The sequence below is a fragment of the Onychomys torridus genome, chromosome 9, assembly GCF_903995425.1.
Source record: "Onychomys torridus chromosome 9, mOncTor1.1, whole genome shotgun sequence".
In the NCBI taxonomy this organism is placed as follows: Eukaryota; Metazoa; Chordata; class Mammalia; order Rodentia; family Cricetidae; genus Onychomys; species Onychomys torridus.
The window spans coordinates 43,765,488-43,777,149 of NC_050451.1; the positions used below are offsets into that span (position 1 = coordinate 43,765,488).

At 47.4% G+C, this 11,662-nt stretch overlaps 1 protein-coding gene across 1 annotated transcript; it reads left to right on the plus strand.

Annotated features, from left to right (window-relative positions):
* Positions 1–466: 466 nt before the first annotated feature.
* On the plus strand, positions 467–7,006 carry LOC118591503 (dehydrogenase/reductase SDR family member 2, mitochondrial-like). Its single transcript, XM_036199877.1, has 8 exons — positions 467–615; positions 1,784–1,961; positions 3,009–3,110; positions 4,735–4,805; positions 5,594–5,645; positions 6,155–6,289; positions 6,581–6,636; positions 6,895–7,006. Exons 1-8 carry the CDS (start codon positions 467–469, stop codon positions 7,004–7,006), a joined length of 855 nt encoding a protein of 284 aa, XP_036055770.1.
* Positions 7,007–11,662: the final 4,656 nt, after the last annotated feature.

Consider the following 11,662-nt stretch of genomic DNA (forward strand, 5'->3'; position numbering starts at 1 on the left):
ACCACCAGTTCCCAAATAATGACTTGGAGACTTCTTATTAATTATGAATGCTTGGCCTTAGCTTAGGCTTGTTCCCAACTAGCTCTTATAACTTAAATTAACCTGTTTATATTAATCTATGTTTTGCCACACGACTTGTTACCTCTCTTCCATACTGTATGTATAATTCCCTCTGTGCTCACTGGCTTAATCCCATGCACCTCAGATTCTTCTTGAGTTCCCCTTTCTCTCTGAAAGTCCCGCCTAGCTATTGGCCATTGAGCTCTTTATTAAACCAATCAGAAGGTTCCTTAGGCAGAGATATATCTTCACAGTATACAAAAGGATTATCCCACAAAAGGGTTCTGTATTTTCTGGAAAGTTTGGAGGACAGAGGAACATCTGTCAGAGACTTCATGGAGGACTCAGGAGACCACAAGTCCTAATGTGTTCCATAATTATGACTGTCTTCACAGGTCTCTCTCCAATGGCTGCCATGTTCAGGTCTATCCCACAGGTCTTTAGGGGCCATCGGTGTGCACCAGTCCCTCTCTCAGCAAGAATGTTCAGCAAAAAAGCAGATGAGAAACTTACCCTGGCTGATAAAGTGGCTGTGGTCACTGGCTCTACAAAAGGGTGAGTGAATGGAAGTCCCTGGCAGGCTCATTACTGGGAGATGTTGCCATGGTCCCCACAGATACACACATCTCACATATCCTTGCCTTTCCCCCACCCATCACACAGCTCTGCTGTTTCCCTCTGTATCTCAACATTTCTCCCTAAAATATCTGGTTTCTGAGCTCCATGAAGATTTGTAGCTACAAAACCAGCTACTCCTAGACAACAGGGCAGAGTCCGAAGGTAGTCTCTTACCATGTTCGTGGGACAATCCCTGATTAACATTTCACCACCAGAATAGCATCTCTGCTTCCTTATCTTTCATACCCACATGGCCACTGATTTTGAGTCCCCTGCTAACAGAAAACAGTCTGACATCTATTGTGCTGTGGACTTGGAGGTCTCATTGACTGCATATTGCATATAGCACTAGGGATGTGTAGGGCAATGTCTCACCACTAGCTCAGAGTGGTCTGGGTGCCCTCACATGGCTTCCCACATTTCCCTGGTTCCAGCTGTCCTCTGGCTCCCATAATGATATGCATTTATAATGAGTCCTTACCATCGTCAGAAGGAGAGACCTTCAAAAACAAAAACAAAACAAAAAAATTCTCAGCTACCCAGATAGTTTTGACAAGACACCAGGCACATGCCTCTTTCTCTTCCTTGATCGTAGCTGCTTGGCCAGTACCAGTCAAGAGTCTTCAGACCCCCTCAGCATTGGGAGATCTAGAGGATAGCACATCCTCCTGTAGAAAAGTTTCACAGCTGCAGTCCAGAGGGAAGGCATTAGCTTTAGAAAGAGTATAATGCATGCCAGACCCCTGAGGCTGGGAAAAGGTAACAACATTGACTAGTTAAGAAGTCTACAATTTAGGCTGGATACCCAACAAGGCCAAAACTCTTCTGATGTTGCAGCCTTTTCAAAGCCCCTTTTAATAAAATTATGAAAATATATTCAACTATATAGTATAATTATCATGGATGAAGCTATGGGAATGAATGAGTAGACCATGAAGGACTGGAATGTGGTAGGTACTCAATGATTTCTCTTGCCTGCTACGGGAGACTTTGAAGCCACCCTTGGGCAACCTCAGGGAAACAATTGACATGGTCATCAGGGTCTGCCTGGGAACAAGACAGAGAGGGCTGAAACCATCATGAGCATCTCCTCTTCTGCTCACAGGATTGGCTTTGCCATCGCCCGGCGTCTAGCCCAGGATGGGGCGCATGTGGTCATCAGCAGCCGGAAGCAACATAATGTGGACCAAGCTGTGGCAATATTGAAGGAGGAGGGGCTGAGTGTGACGGGCACTGTGTGCCATGTGGGGAAGGCTGAGGACCGCCAGCACCTTGTGGCCACAGTAAGGAGCCATAGGCTGGGACAGATGGAAAGACACTGATCTAACCCTGGCATGAGGGGGCTGAGGTCTCCAGGTCTGCAATGAAGCTAATCTCACATTCTCAGGATAGTAAGATGTGACTAAAAGATTTCCTGACAGGAAGGAACAGCTGTGCTGCTCATACTAATCAAAGAGATGGCCAGTGGTTTGGCATGACTGAGGAGCTTGCCTAGAACCGCACAGGGGTCAGAGTTTAAACTATGTCCACAATAAAGTCTGAGCTGTGTAGCCCTGGCCCAACATGTACTGTATGGATTGTCCGTTAGACTAGCCTCTGAACAGGAGCTTTAGGATCAGCTCCTGTTGTGACCACCCCAGAAGAAGTGAGTTGTGAGGTGGGGTCTGAAGGAACATGGAATGGACAGGTGTTGTAGCAGACAAAGGAGGATCCTTCTAGGCAAGAGAAGAGAGCAGAGAAGGAATCATCTGGAAATTGAAGAGCTGAAAGCAGGACCCTTGGGAGCAAAGGTCTGAAGGTGGGATCCAGGGACCAACCAGATGTCTTACATGGCAGAAACCAGATGCATCCATGGAGGGAAGAAACACCATTTCATTCAGTCTCTGTCAGGATCCGGCTCTGGCCTGGCACAGCTCCAGGATGGCCAGTCAGTCACTGCTTTAAGTTTCTGTGGTCACAATACCTGACAGAGACAACTTAAATAAAGTTTTATTTTGGTCTGTGGTTTCCATCCATCATGCTGGGGAAGGCATGGGTGTGGAAGTATGTGGTCAAGTCTGTTCCCATCACAGTAGATGGAGAAGCAGAAGGTGTGGCAGATACTGTGGGCCAGGTATAGCTTTCAAAGGACTGCCCTCAGTGACCTTCTGCCAGCTCGGCTCTGCCTCCTAAAGGTCCATAGCCTCCCCAAACAGTGCAGTAGCTGGGGAACAAACATTAAAATATGAACCTGTGGGGGACATGTCAGATTCAAAACAGAACAGTTTTCTTTGGCTATTGTTACTCTTTCCTCCGTTCTTCACCTGCATGCCCTGCCATCTCCTCTGCAGGCCCTGAAACACTCTGGGGGTGTTGACTTCCTGGTGTGTGTGGCAGGAGTCAATCCTTTGGTAGGAAGCACCCTGGGAGCCAGTGAACAGATCTGGGACAAGGTGAGGAGAGTGCCTTTCTACACGGTGCCTATATGTACTCATGATTGCATGAATGCATGTGCACGTACCATGCCTGAGTTCCCATAGAGCTGCGTCAACATTGGCTTTGATGGATGGACACAGGGCTTACCTGAGTCAGGCTTCCCATAATTAAGTTCAACAGGTGCTGGCCATGCCCAGCCTCTACCAGGTTCTTGTAGCTCCTGTGTTAATTCTCCTCATGCCAATCACTGCTACTAAGTCCTGAGATGCCAGAAAAAGATGTCTGGGTCTGGTCATGGCAGAAACCCTCAGGCTCAGGTTTATGAAACTGTCACAACCTAGATTCATTGGCACCTCTGTGAACCCTTCAGTCTGGCTGTCCCAAGGAGCCACAGGCACAGCTGACAGATGGGGCTCTTCCCCAGTTCTGCTGCCTCAGCTGGAAGCCACTGGGCACTCAGGGAGCTCCTACTGCCTCTGCAGACTCCGTCCCTGTTATCCTGATGAGCTCACCCACGACTAATCAGTCTGAACCCCCTCCTGTCCCTAGGGGCAGGGAATGGGCCTGTGATCTGAGTGTGCCATTCCCTTCTTGTGGGTCTTCTTCCCTCGGCCACCCTGCCATTTTCTCTCAGTAGACTTCATCCCACTTTGTCCTCTGTGGTTCTTATGTTCCATGGCCTCCCTGATCCACCTTCCGGTTCCTCCACCTCACCCTTCAACCACATCCAGACTTCTCCAGCTCTTTCTTTTCTTTCTAAAGATGGTGCAGGTTTGACTCCCGAACACTGCATGAAAGCTTAGCTCAACCTAACCCAATATAGTATCCGAAACAATAAATACACCACGAACACCACCATCCCGGTTCCAAACACTTCCTGAGGTAGACTAGGTGCCGAGCACACACTCCTTTTCTCTTGCCCATGCTCCCCCTTTCAGTCAGTCACTAATAACCAAATTCCTCTCCTCTTCTTCCCCATACTTCCCCAGCCTTTGGGAGGCTGAAGTGGAGGTTGTGTGGGAGCCGAGTATGGTAATACTCAGGGGCCTCAGAAGCATGTGTGCCCTCTGACAAACTCTGACCCTCTGTGCTGGCTGCTCTTATGTTAGCTTGACACACCAACCACAGTCATCAGAGGGAGGAGTCTCAGTTGAGGAAACACCTCCATAAGATCCAGCTGTGAGGCATTTTCTTAGTTAGTGATTGACAGGCAAGGGCCCAGCCCATCATGGGTGCTTCTACCCCTGGGCTGGTGGTCCTGGGTTCTATAAGGAAGTAAGATGAGCAAGTCATGGGGAGCAAGCTAGTAAACGGCACCCCTCCATGGTCTCTGCATCGGCTCCTGCCTCCAGGTTCCTGCCCTGTTTGAGTTCCTGTCCTGATTTCCTTCAGGGATGAACAGTGATATGGAAGTGTACGCCAAACAAACCTTTTCCTCCCAACTTGCTTTTTGGTCATGGTATTTCAGCACAGCCACAAAACCCTAACTAAGACACCTTCACTCATAGTAAAAAGGACTCAGTGTCTCAGCTACCCACCATACTCACATGGAGCTTTGCTTCTGTTCTGGACCCCAGACAATGGACCCCAGACAATGGTGTCTGTCTCCCAGTCCAACCTTTGTATTATTTGGGATTTTAGATTCTGGATGTAAATGTGAAGTCTCCAGCTCTGTTGCTAAGCCAGTTGCTGCCACACATGGAGAAGAGGGGGTGAGTGCATGGAGGTGGTGGTCATTGCATGAATTTTTACCCACAGGAAACACTTGGGTAGAGGCCCAGGAATTTGAAGATGTATGTAGGTGTGTGTGTGTGTGTGTGTGTGTGTGCAGGTGTGTCTTTCGGGACAAGTTTTGTTTCTAGACCTGATGTTTTCCCCAAGGATGTGACATTTTGATAGAGAATCATTTCCTGGGGCGAGATCAAGGCTTGCCTTCCCGATCCTCAAAGGACCTTTCACTGGCCCTTATGTCTTTCATCTCAGGGAATACAGGGACCTTGCTTTTGTGGTGATGAAGGGCCAGAGGGAAGCAATCTGGGGTTCCCATCTCTCACTCCCCCACTCTTGGCCTCCTTAGTAGGCCATATCACCTGTTTCTCTCCTGGTCAGAGGCACCATGGGCTGACCTCTGACCTGCTTGCTACATGGCCTGGTCCTTCTGTATATCCTGTGGCTGCCCAGGGGTGATCAAGCCTGGGACTCCCTAGTGATCTACGACACCAGAGAGGTCCCTACAACATATGGACATCGCTTGAGTTTTGTCCTCTGGAAGTGCTGACTCAGTTCGGGGACCCTGTTCGAGGTTGCCACGCTGACTGTATTTACTGAGTGGTGGTGACTAAGGTTCACTACTTTAGATGCCTCGTTTCTCAGAGTTCTAGATCATTGCCTAATGCTTTCACCAGCAACTCTGAGCTCTTCTCTTAGCGTGAAAACACAGTTTCCTGCCTCTTCTAATTGAACGAATCTCTAATTTCACTCCAAATCCCTTTCACTCAAGGGGAAGCTCTGTTGTTCTGGTATCCTCTACAGCGGCTTATCTACCAGTGCCGGTGAGTATGGCACCCTCTGGTAAAGTGGGTGAGGGTAAGTCGCCTTGATTTCTTGTGAGGCTTTGCGGAGGGATGTGGGAGAGCTGACTGTTGATCTTAGATAAATAGAAGTTAGGAATACACCATGAATGCTTCAGATCAGGTATTATTATCTCATTTTGCCTTCAAGAGGCAAAAAATCTGCCATTTGCCTGTAAGTGATGTTCCTTTGCGTACCTGCCAGGGTAAGACCCTGTATCTCCTAATTCCAGTTTCCTGGCTGACTTCAAAAGAACAGCATAGCCAGCATTCGCTGCGTCAAGCTTGGGTACACCTGATAGCAACTTGGTGACACAGACCAGGCCCTGACCGCTGGAAAACTACTGTGGGGTGGTGAGGCGCAAGGGGAGGGTCTGTGTTCAGGCTAGAGTCAGGCACAGCTTCGTAGTCTGCAGCCCGGAAGTGAACTCTGTTCCAGTAAGGATCCCTTCCTACCGCACTGATTTGCGGTCCCCTTCTTTGCGTCTCAGAAACTGGGCGCCTACAACACCAGCAAGACGGCACTGCTGGGCCTCTGCAAGTCCCTGGCTGTGGAGCTGGCTCCGAAAGGCATCAGAGTGAACTGCATAGTGCCCGGAATTATCAAGACTGACTTTGGCCTGGGGGTGAGAATGACAGACGCCTTCCAATTCCCCACCGCCTACTGGTCCCTTTTCAGGCTTCCATCTGAATGGAGGCCCACAGAACCTGGACTTATAGCGAGAGTCCCCTTCCAGGGTCAGGCTTTGGGCAGCAGCCCTTTACTTTTCCGCAGAAGAATGAGGATCTCTGTCTTCTTCAAGCAGACTAGTGTTCATCCCATCCTCACACAGAGGTGTGGGTCAGCCATGATGCTATCCTCACTCCACCATATTGCCAGTCCTCTGTCTAACGCTGGCTCTAAAATCTCTCCCTAGGAGAAAACACTGCCGAACATGCTGCCTGAGTTGAATAAAATCTACGGACTGCAGCGGTAGGTAGGGCTTGGGGGCTTTGGTGTTCTGTGCTTCGTCTCAGGGAAAATTATATTTCAAGATGAAAAAGACACCCCCCCCCCCACTCCTGGCTTCTTCTGCTTTCTGGAGTCCTGGGTTGGAGGCAGGAGGGTGGGTGTGAGTCCAACAGCATCACCTCCCACTGAGGCTGGCAAATGCTAGGTGCCCCTCCCCGACTGCGGAAGCCGGGATCAGAGCTCAGAGTTTCCTGTGACCTCATCTCCTCTTTCCTGCAGGTTAGGGGAGCCAGAAGACTGTGCCGGCATTGTGTCTTTCCTGTGCTCCTCAGATGCCAGCTACATCACCGGGGAGAACATCACAGTAGCTGGCTTCTCCCCTAGACTGTGAAAAGAGCATGGCTTCGAGACTGGATGGAGTTCCTCAGTTGGAAAGCAGAGGGGCTTGGTGGGGAGTAGCAGGTGAAGAGCCTTAGCATGTGCTTGGGGTCCAGGTCATACAGGGAACACCTACTTAAAAATGGTGAAGGAAGGCCGGTGTTTAAAGTTTTCATTTGGAATAAATTCGTTTGGATCCTCCTGGACATGCTCCTGTTTGTATAGTGAAACACACAGCCCTCTTGAGCCAGAAGCATCCTCCTTGGGTTATTGCCTTTTCTTACCACTGTCCCTCATCCCTAACGGTTTTTTTAAAATCCCCTCCATCTCTCCTTTCGTTCCTTTCCTGTGAAGACAGAAATCAGGCTAGAGCCTTCCCATTTGCTCTTCCAGAACTACCTTTCCTTGGTGTTTGACTCTGTGCCTTGGGACAGTCTGTAGGGATACTTCAAGACCTTTGACCTCTGGCTTACAGGTGAGTTTGGTCAGTTGGAGGCAGATTGGAAGTCAAGGCAATGAGGTCAGAGAATGTATTTCCCAGGCTCCTTTCTTGTCTACTTGCTGTCTGGGTTCTTCTGTCTACCAAAGGGAACTTTGGTCAGGTGATACCCTCCATAGCTTTTTACTTGTGACTTCTGGCCTAGGTGTGGTAATGGCTCTTTACCTTGTTGGGTGCTAACTAAACATCAGCTGCTCATTTGTAAAGGCTTTAAAAATCATCTTGAGATTTTCTTTTTACATATTTACATCGTGTATTGATAAAATCAAGACACCGTGTGACTCTTCCAGGGAAGATGGGAACAAAGGTCTGTTCCCTCTATGGGCGGCACCAGTTTCAGGCTGACGAAGACGAGATTCCAGATTCCACGCAAGTCTAGCAGTTTCCTGAGCTTCCTTACGGGAGTCTGGGTGACTCAAAGGCAGGTGCATCACTGGAGCCCACTCCAACATGGGTGATGACTGTCCACAGATGCATCCCTGTAACTCCTTGCCCACCTCACAGGCTGCTCAGTCTCCTGTCCTCAGCAACTGTTACAGTTTAGTTTCAGGGAGAGGCCTTGTGAAAATTGTAATTTTTGAGTTTCCTGAGTCATGTAAGTTGTAGGAATTTCCCTTCTCTCTCCAGCAGGAAGTGTTTCAGTTGGGAAGAAATGGTTACAGAACACCAAATGATTGATATCCATCACCTCAAACATTTTATCATTTCATTGTGGTCAAACGTCCCAAATCCTTCCTTCCAGCTCTTTTGAAACACACAATACAGCATTACTGGCTGTTATTACCCACTAGTAAAACAGTAACGGATTCTATTCTTTCTCTTGAACTCCGACTTCATGCTCACAGGCAAAACAATCCCATTTTCCACTCCCCAGCTTTTCTAGCCCCTGGCAACCATTATTTTACTTGCTGATTTTATGAGGTAGAGTATTTCAGATTGTACACAGAGTTAATTGTATAGTATGACTCTTCTTCTATCGGGTTTATGTCAGCCAATATAAAATGTCCTCTAGCTCCACTCACAATGTTGCCTGTGACAGGAATTCATAGTTCATAGCTAAACAGTGTGTGTGATCTTCTTTATCCATTCACCCATTCATGGACACAGGTTGATTCACATATCCTAGCTCTTCTGAGTAGTTCTGAAATAAGCTTGGAAGTACAAACAGTCCTTTAATGTACTGATTTTATTTTCTTTGGCTATATACTCAATAGTGGGATTACTGGATGATGTGGTAAGTGCTCCTGTTTTTGTCTTTGAGAACCACCACACACTTCTCCACAGTGGCTATACTTAAGTAAATCCCACCAATAATATCCCCCCCCACATCCTTGCCAGCACTTACCCGTGTCTTTTGATCTAGCCATCCTAACTAGAGTGAGATGGCAGTGCATCAGGGTTCGGATTTGTATTTTCCCAATGGCTAGTGATATAGCTTGAGAAATGGCTATGAAGGTGTATTTGGCCCATTCTTTTTAAAAAATTTAATTTCATATTTTTATTGAAAATAAACACATGAACTGTGGACCAATAGCTGTGGAGCCCCCATGGTACTGGACTAGGCCCTCTGGATAGGCGAGACAATTGTGTAGCTTGAACTGTTTAGGGGGCCCCCAGGCAGTGGGATCGGGATCCATCCCTGGTGCATAAGTGGGCTTTTTGGAGCCCAGTGACTATCTATGGTGGGACACCTTATACAGCCTTGGTGCAGGGGAGAGGGGCTTGGACCTGCCTCAAGTGACTGTACCAGGCTCTGCTGACTCCCCCTGGGAGACCTTGCCTTGGAGGAGGTGGGAATGGGAGTGGGCTGGGTGGGGGAGGCTGGGAAGTGGGAGGAAGGAGGAGAGGGGAATCTATGGTTGGTATGTAAAATGAATAGAAAATTTCTTAATAATAAAAAAAGGGAAAATAATTTTTCTCATGTAATATATTCTGATCACAGTTTCCTCTCATTCATTCCTCCCACAGCCTCCCTACCTTCACACACTTCCGACTCAGGCCTTCTTCCTCTTTCTCTTTAGAAAACAAACAGATGAGAAAAATAAACCAGAAACACACACACCCACACACATACAACAACAACAACAAAAAATCTATGAAAATACCATCGAGTTTGTTTTGTGTTGTGCTGGTCATCTACCACTGGGCACTGGGCTCCCTTAAGTGTGGTTTGTCTACCCAGTGGCATGCCATTGGGAGAAAAGTAATTTTTCTTTGCATGGCCATCATGTGGAGATAGGAGGGACGGGAGCCTGAGTCCACGCCCCTCAATGCTGGGACTTACCTCATCTGGCGTGGGTCTATGCATGCATTGGCCCACTCTTTTTTTGTTTGCTTGTTTGTTTTTGGTTTTAATTTTTCTTTTTCCTTTTCTTATTTGAAGGATTTATTATTATTATTATTATTATTAAGAAATTTTCTACTCATTTTACACGCCAACCACAGATCCCCCTCTTCTCCCTCCTCCCGCCCCCAGCCTTCCCCTTCAGCCTACCCCCATTCCCACCTCCTCCAAGGCAAGTGGTTTTGCTTTTTCAAGACATGTTTTTTGTGTAGCCTTGGCTGTCCTAGAACTCACTCTGTAGACCAGACTGGCCTCAAACTCACAGAGATCCACCTGCCTCTGCCTTTTGACTGCTGGGATTACAGGCGTGCGCCACCGCCGCCACCACCACCACCCGGCTGCTTTGGCCCATTCTTAAATAAGATTATTTGTTGATTTTGCCTCAAAGTTTCCATTTTTGTTTTCTGGATTTTAACTCCTTGTCAGAAGCATAGTTTTCAAGTGTAGTCACGTATCACTTGAGGACAAGGACACATTGTAAGGAAACATGTTCTCATGTGACTCTGCTATTGTGGGGACTTACTAAGATGGCCATGATGTCACCGGCAATGTGACGTCCACTGTCACTCTGGATGTTAAGCACCTTCCCCTCTTCTGGTAGATAGTCTTGTTGCTCTTTTGATTGTTTCCTTTGCTGTGAAGCCTTTCTGTTGTCTTTAATCTCATTTGTTTATTCTCACTTTCGTTATCTATGTGCTTGACCCGAATGTGCAGCTATCTTAGAGACATGTCTGCTTCTGTAGTAACCTCTCACTTATATTCCTATAAGTAACCCCAGTAAGACTCACTGGTTCACCAAGTTAGACTTTGGTGGCATCTGTACTTTAGTCTGTGGCCAGTTCATTATCTGGGGTGAACAGACGTTTGTTCACGTCCCCCCAGGATAAGTGTCTCCCACCTCGGGTATGATTGAAGAGCATTGTTTTTTAAATTGGAGGAAAAACTATCTGTGTTGAAATGGCAATGAATTTGGTTGAAACGTATGCATGTCCTAGTGCCTCGTGGAAGACAGAACTTAGGAGAAATGAACTTGGACATTTGGCAAAAGACATCTCCAGACAAAGTTCCTGGGGTGTGGCATGACTTCTCCTGACTGCTTATGATAAAATGTAAGAAGAGAGAAACAAGCCAAAGTGGAACTTAGGATTTAAAGAGACCCAAACATTCAGAAGTGGGACATTTCAGCCTGGCTGAGGCCTGGGGAGGCAGGACATTTGGGGGGAGGACAAGCGGTGACAACATGGCCCATTGAAAGGCCAACAAGGACTTGACATGCACAGGACACTAGATGCTCTTCATCAAGACAAGAGAACAGTGATGCAAAGGAACCTTGGTTTTGGTGGAATAATCTTTGTGTACACTGGGAAGATGTGTCTTTGCCAAGGTGCCTTCTGATAAGTTTAATAAACGGCCAAATGGCCAATAGCTAGATAGGTAGAGGTGGGACTTGTGGACACAAAGAGAGCACCAGGAAGAAGGAGGTGGAGTCACCAGCCAGACTCAGGAAACAGCAGATGAAACATGCCGAGTTGAAAAAAGGTACCACCATGTGGTAGAGCATAGATAAGAAGTATGGGTTAATTTAAGTTCTAAGAGCTAGTTAGTAAGAAGCCTGAGCTATTGGCTGAGCATTTATAATTAATAATAAGTCTCTGTGTGATTATTTGGGAGCCTGCTGGTGGGACAGAGCTGACCAGCCATCTCAATAAAAAACTCCACCTACATTTGGAGATCAAGACTGCCACTTCCACCACAGGACCCTGTGGATATACAATTTCTAGGGATGGGCCAAATGACCCTTCAAGGAACCTTTGGACTTTACTGCC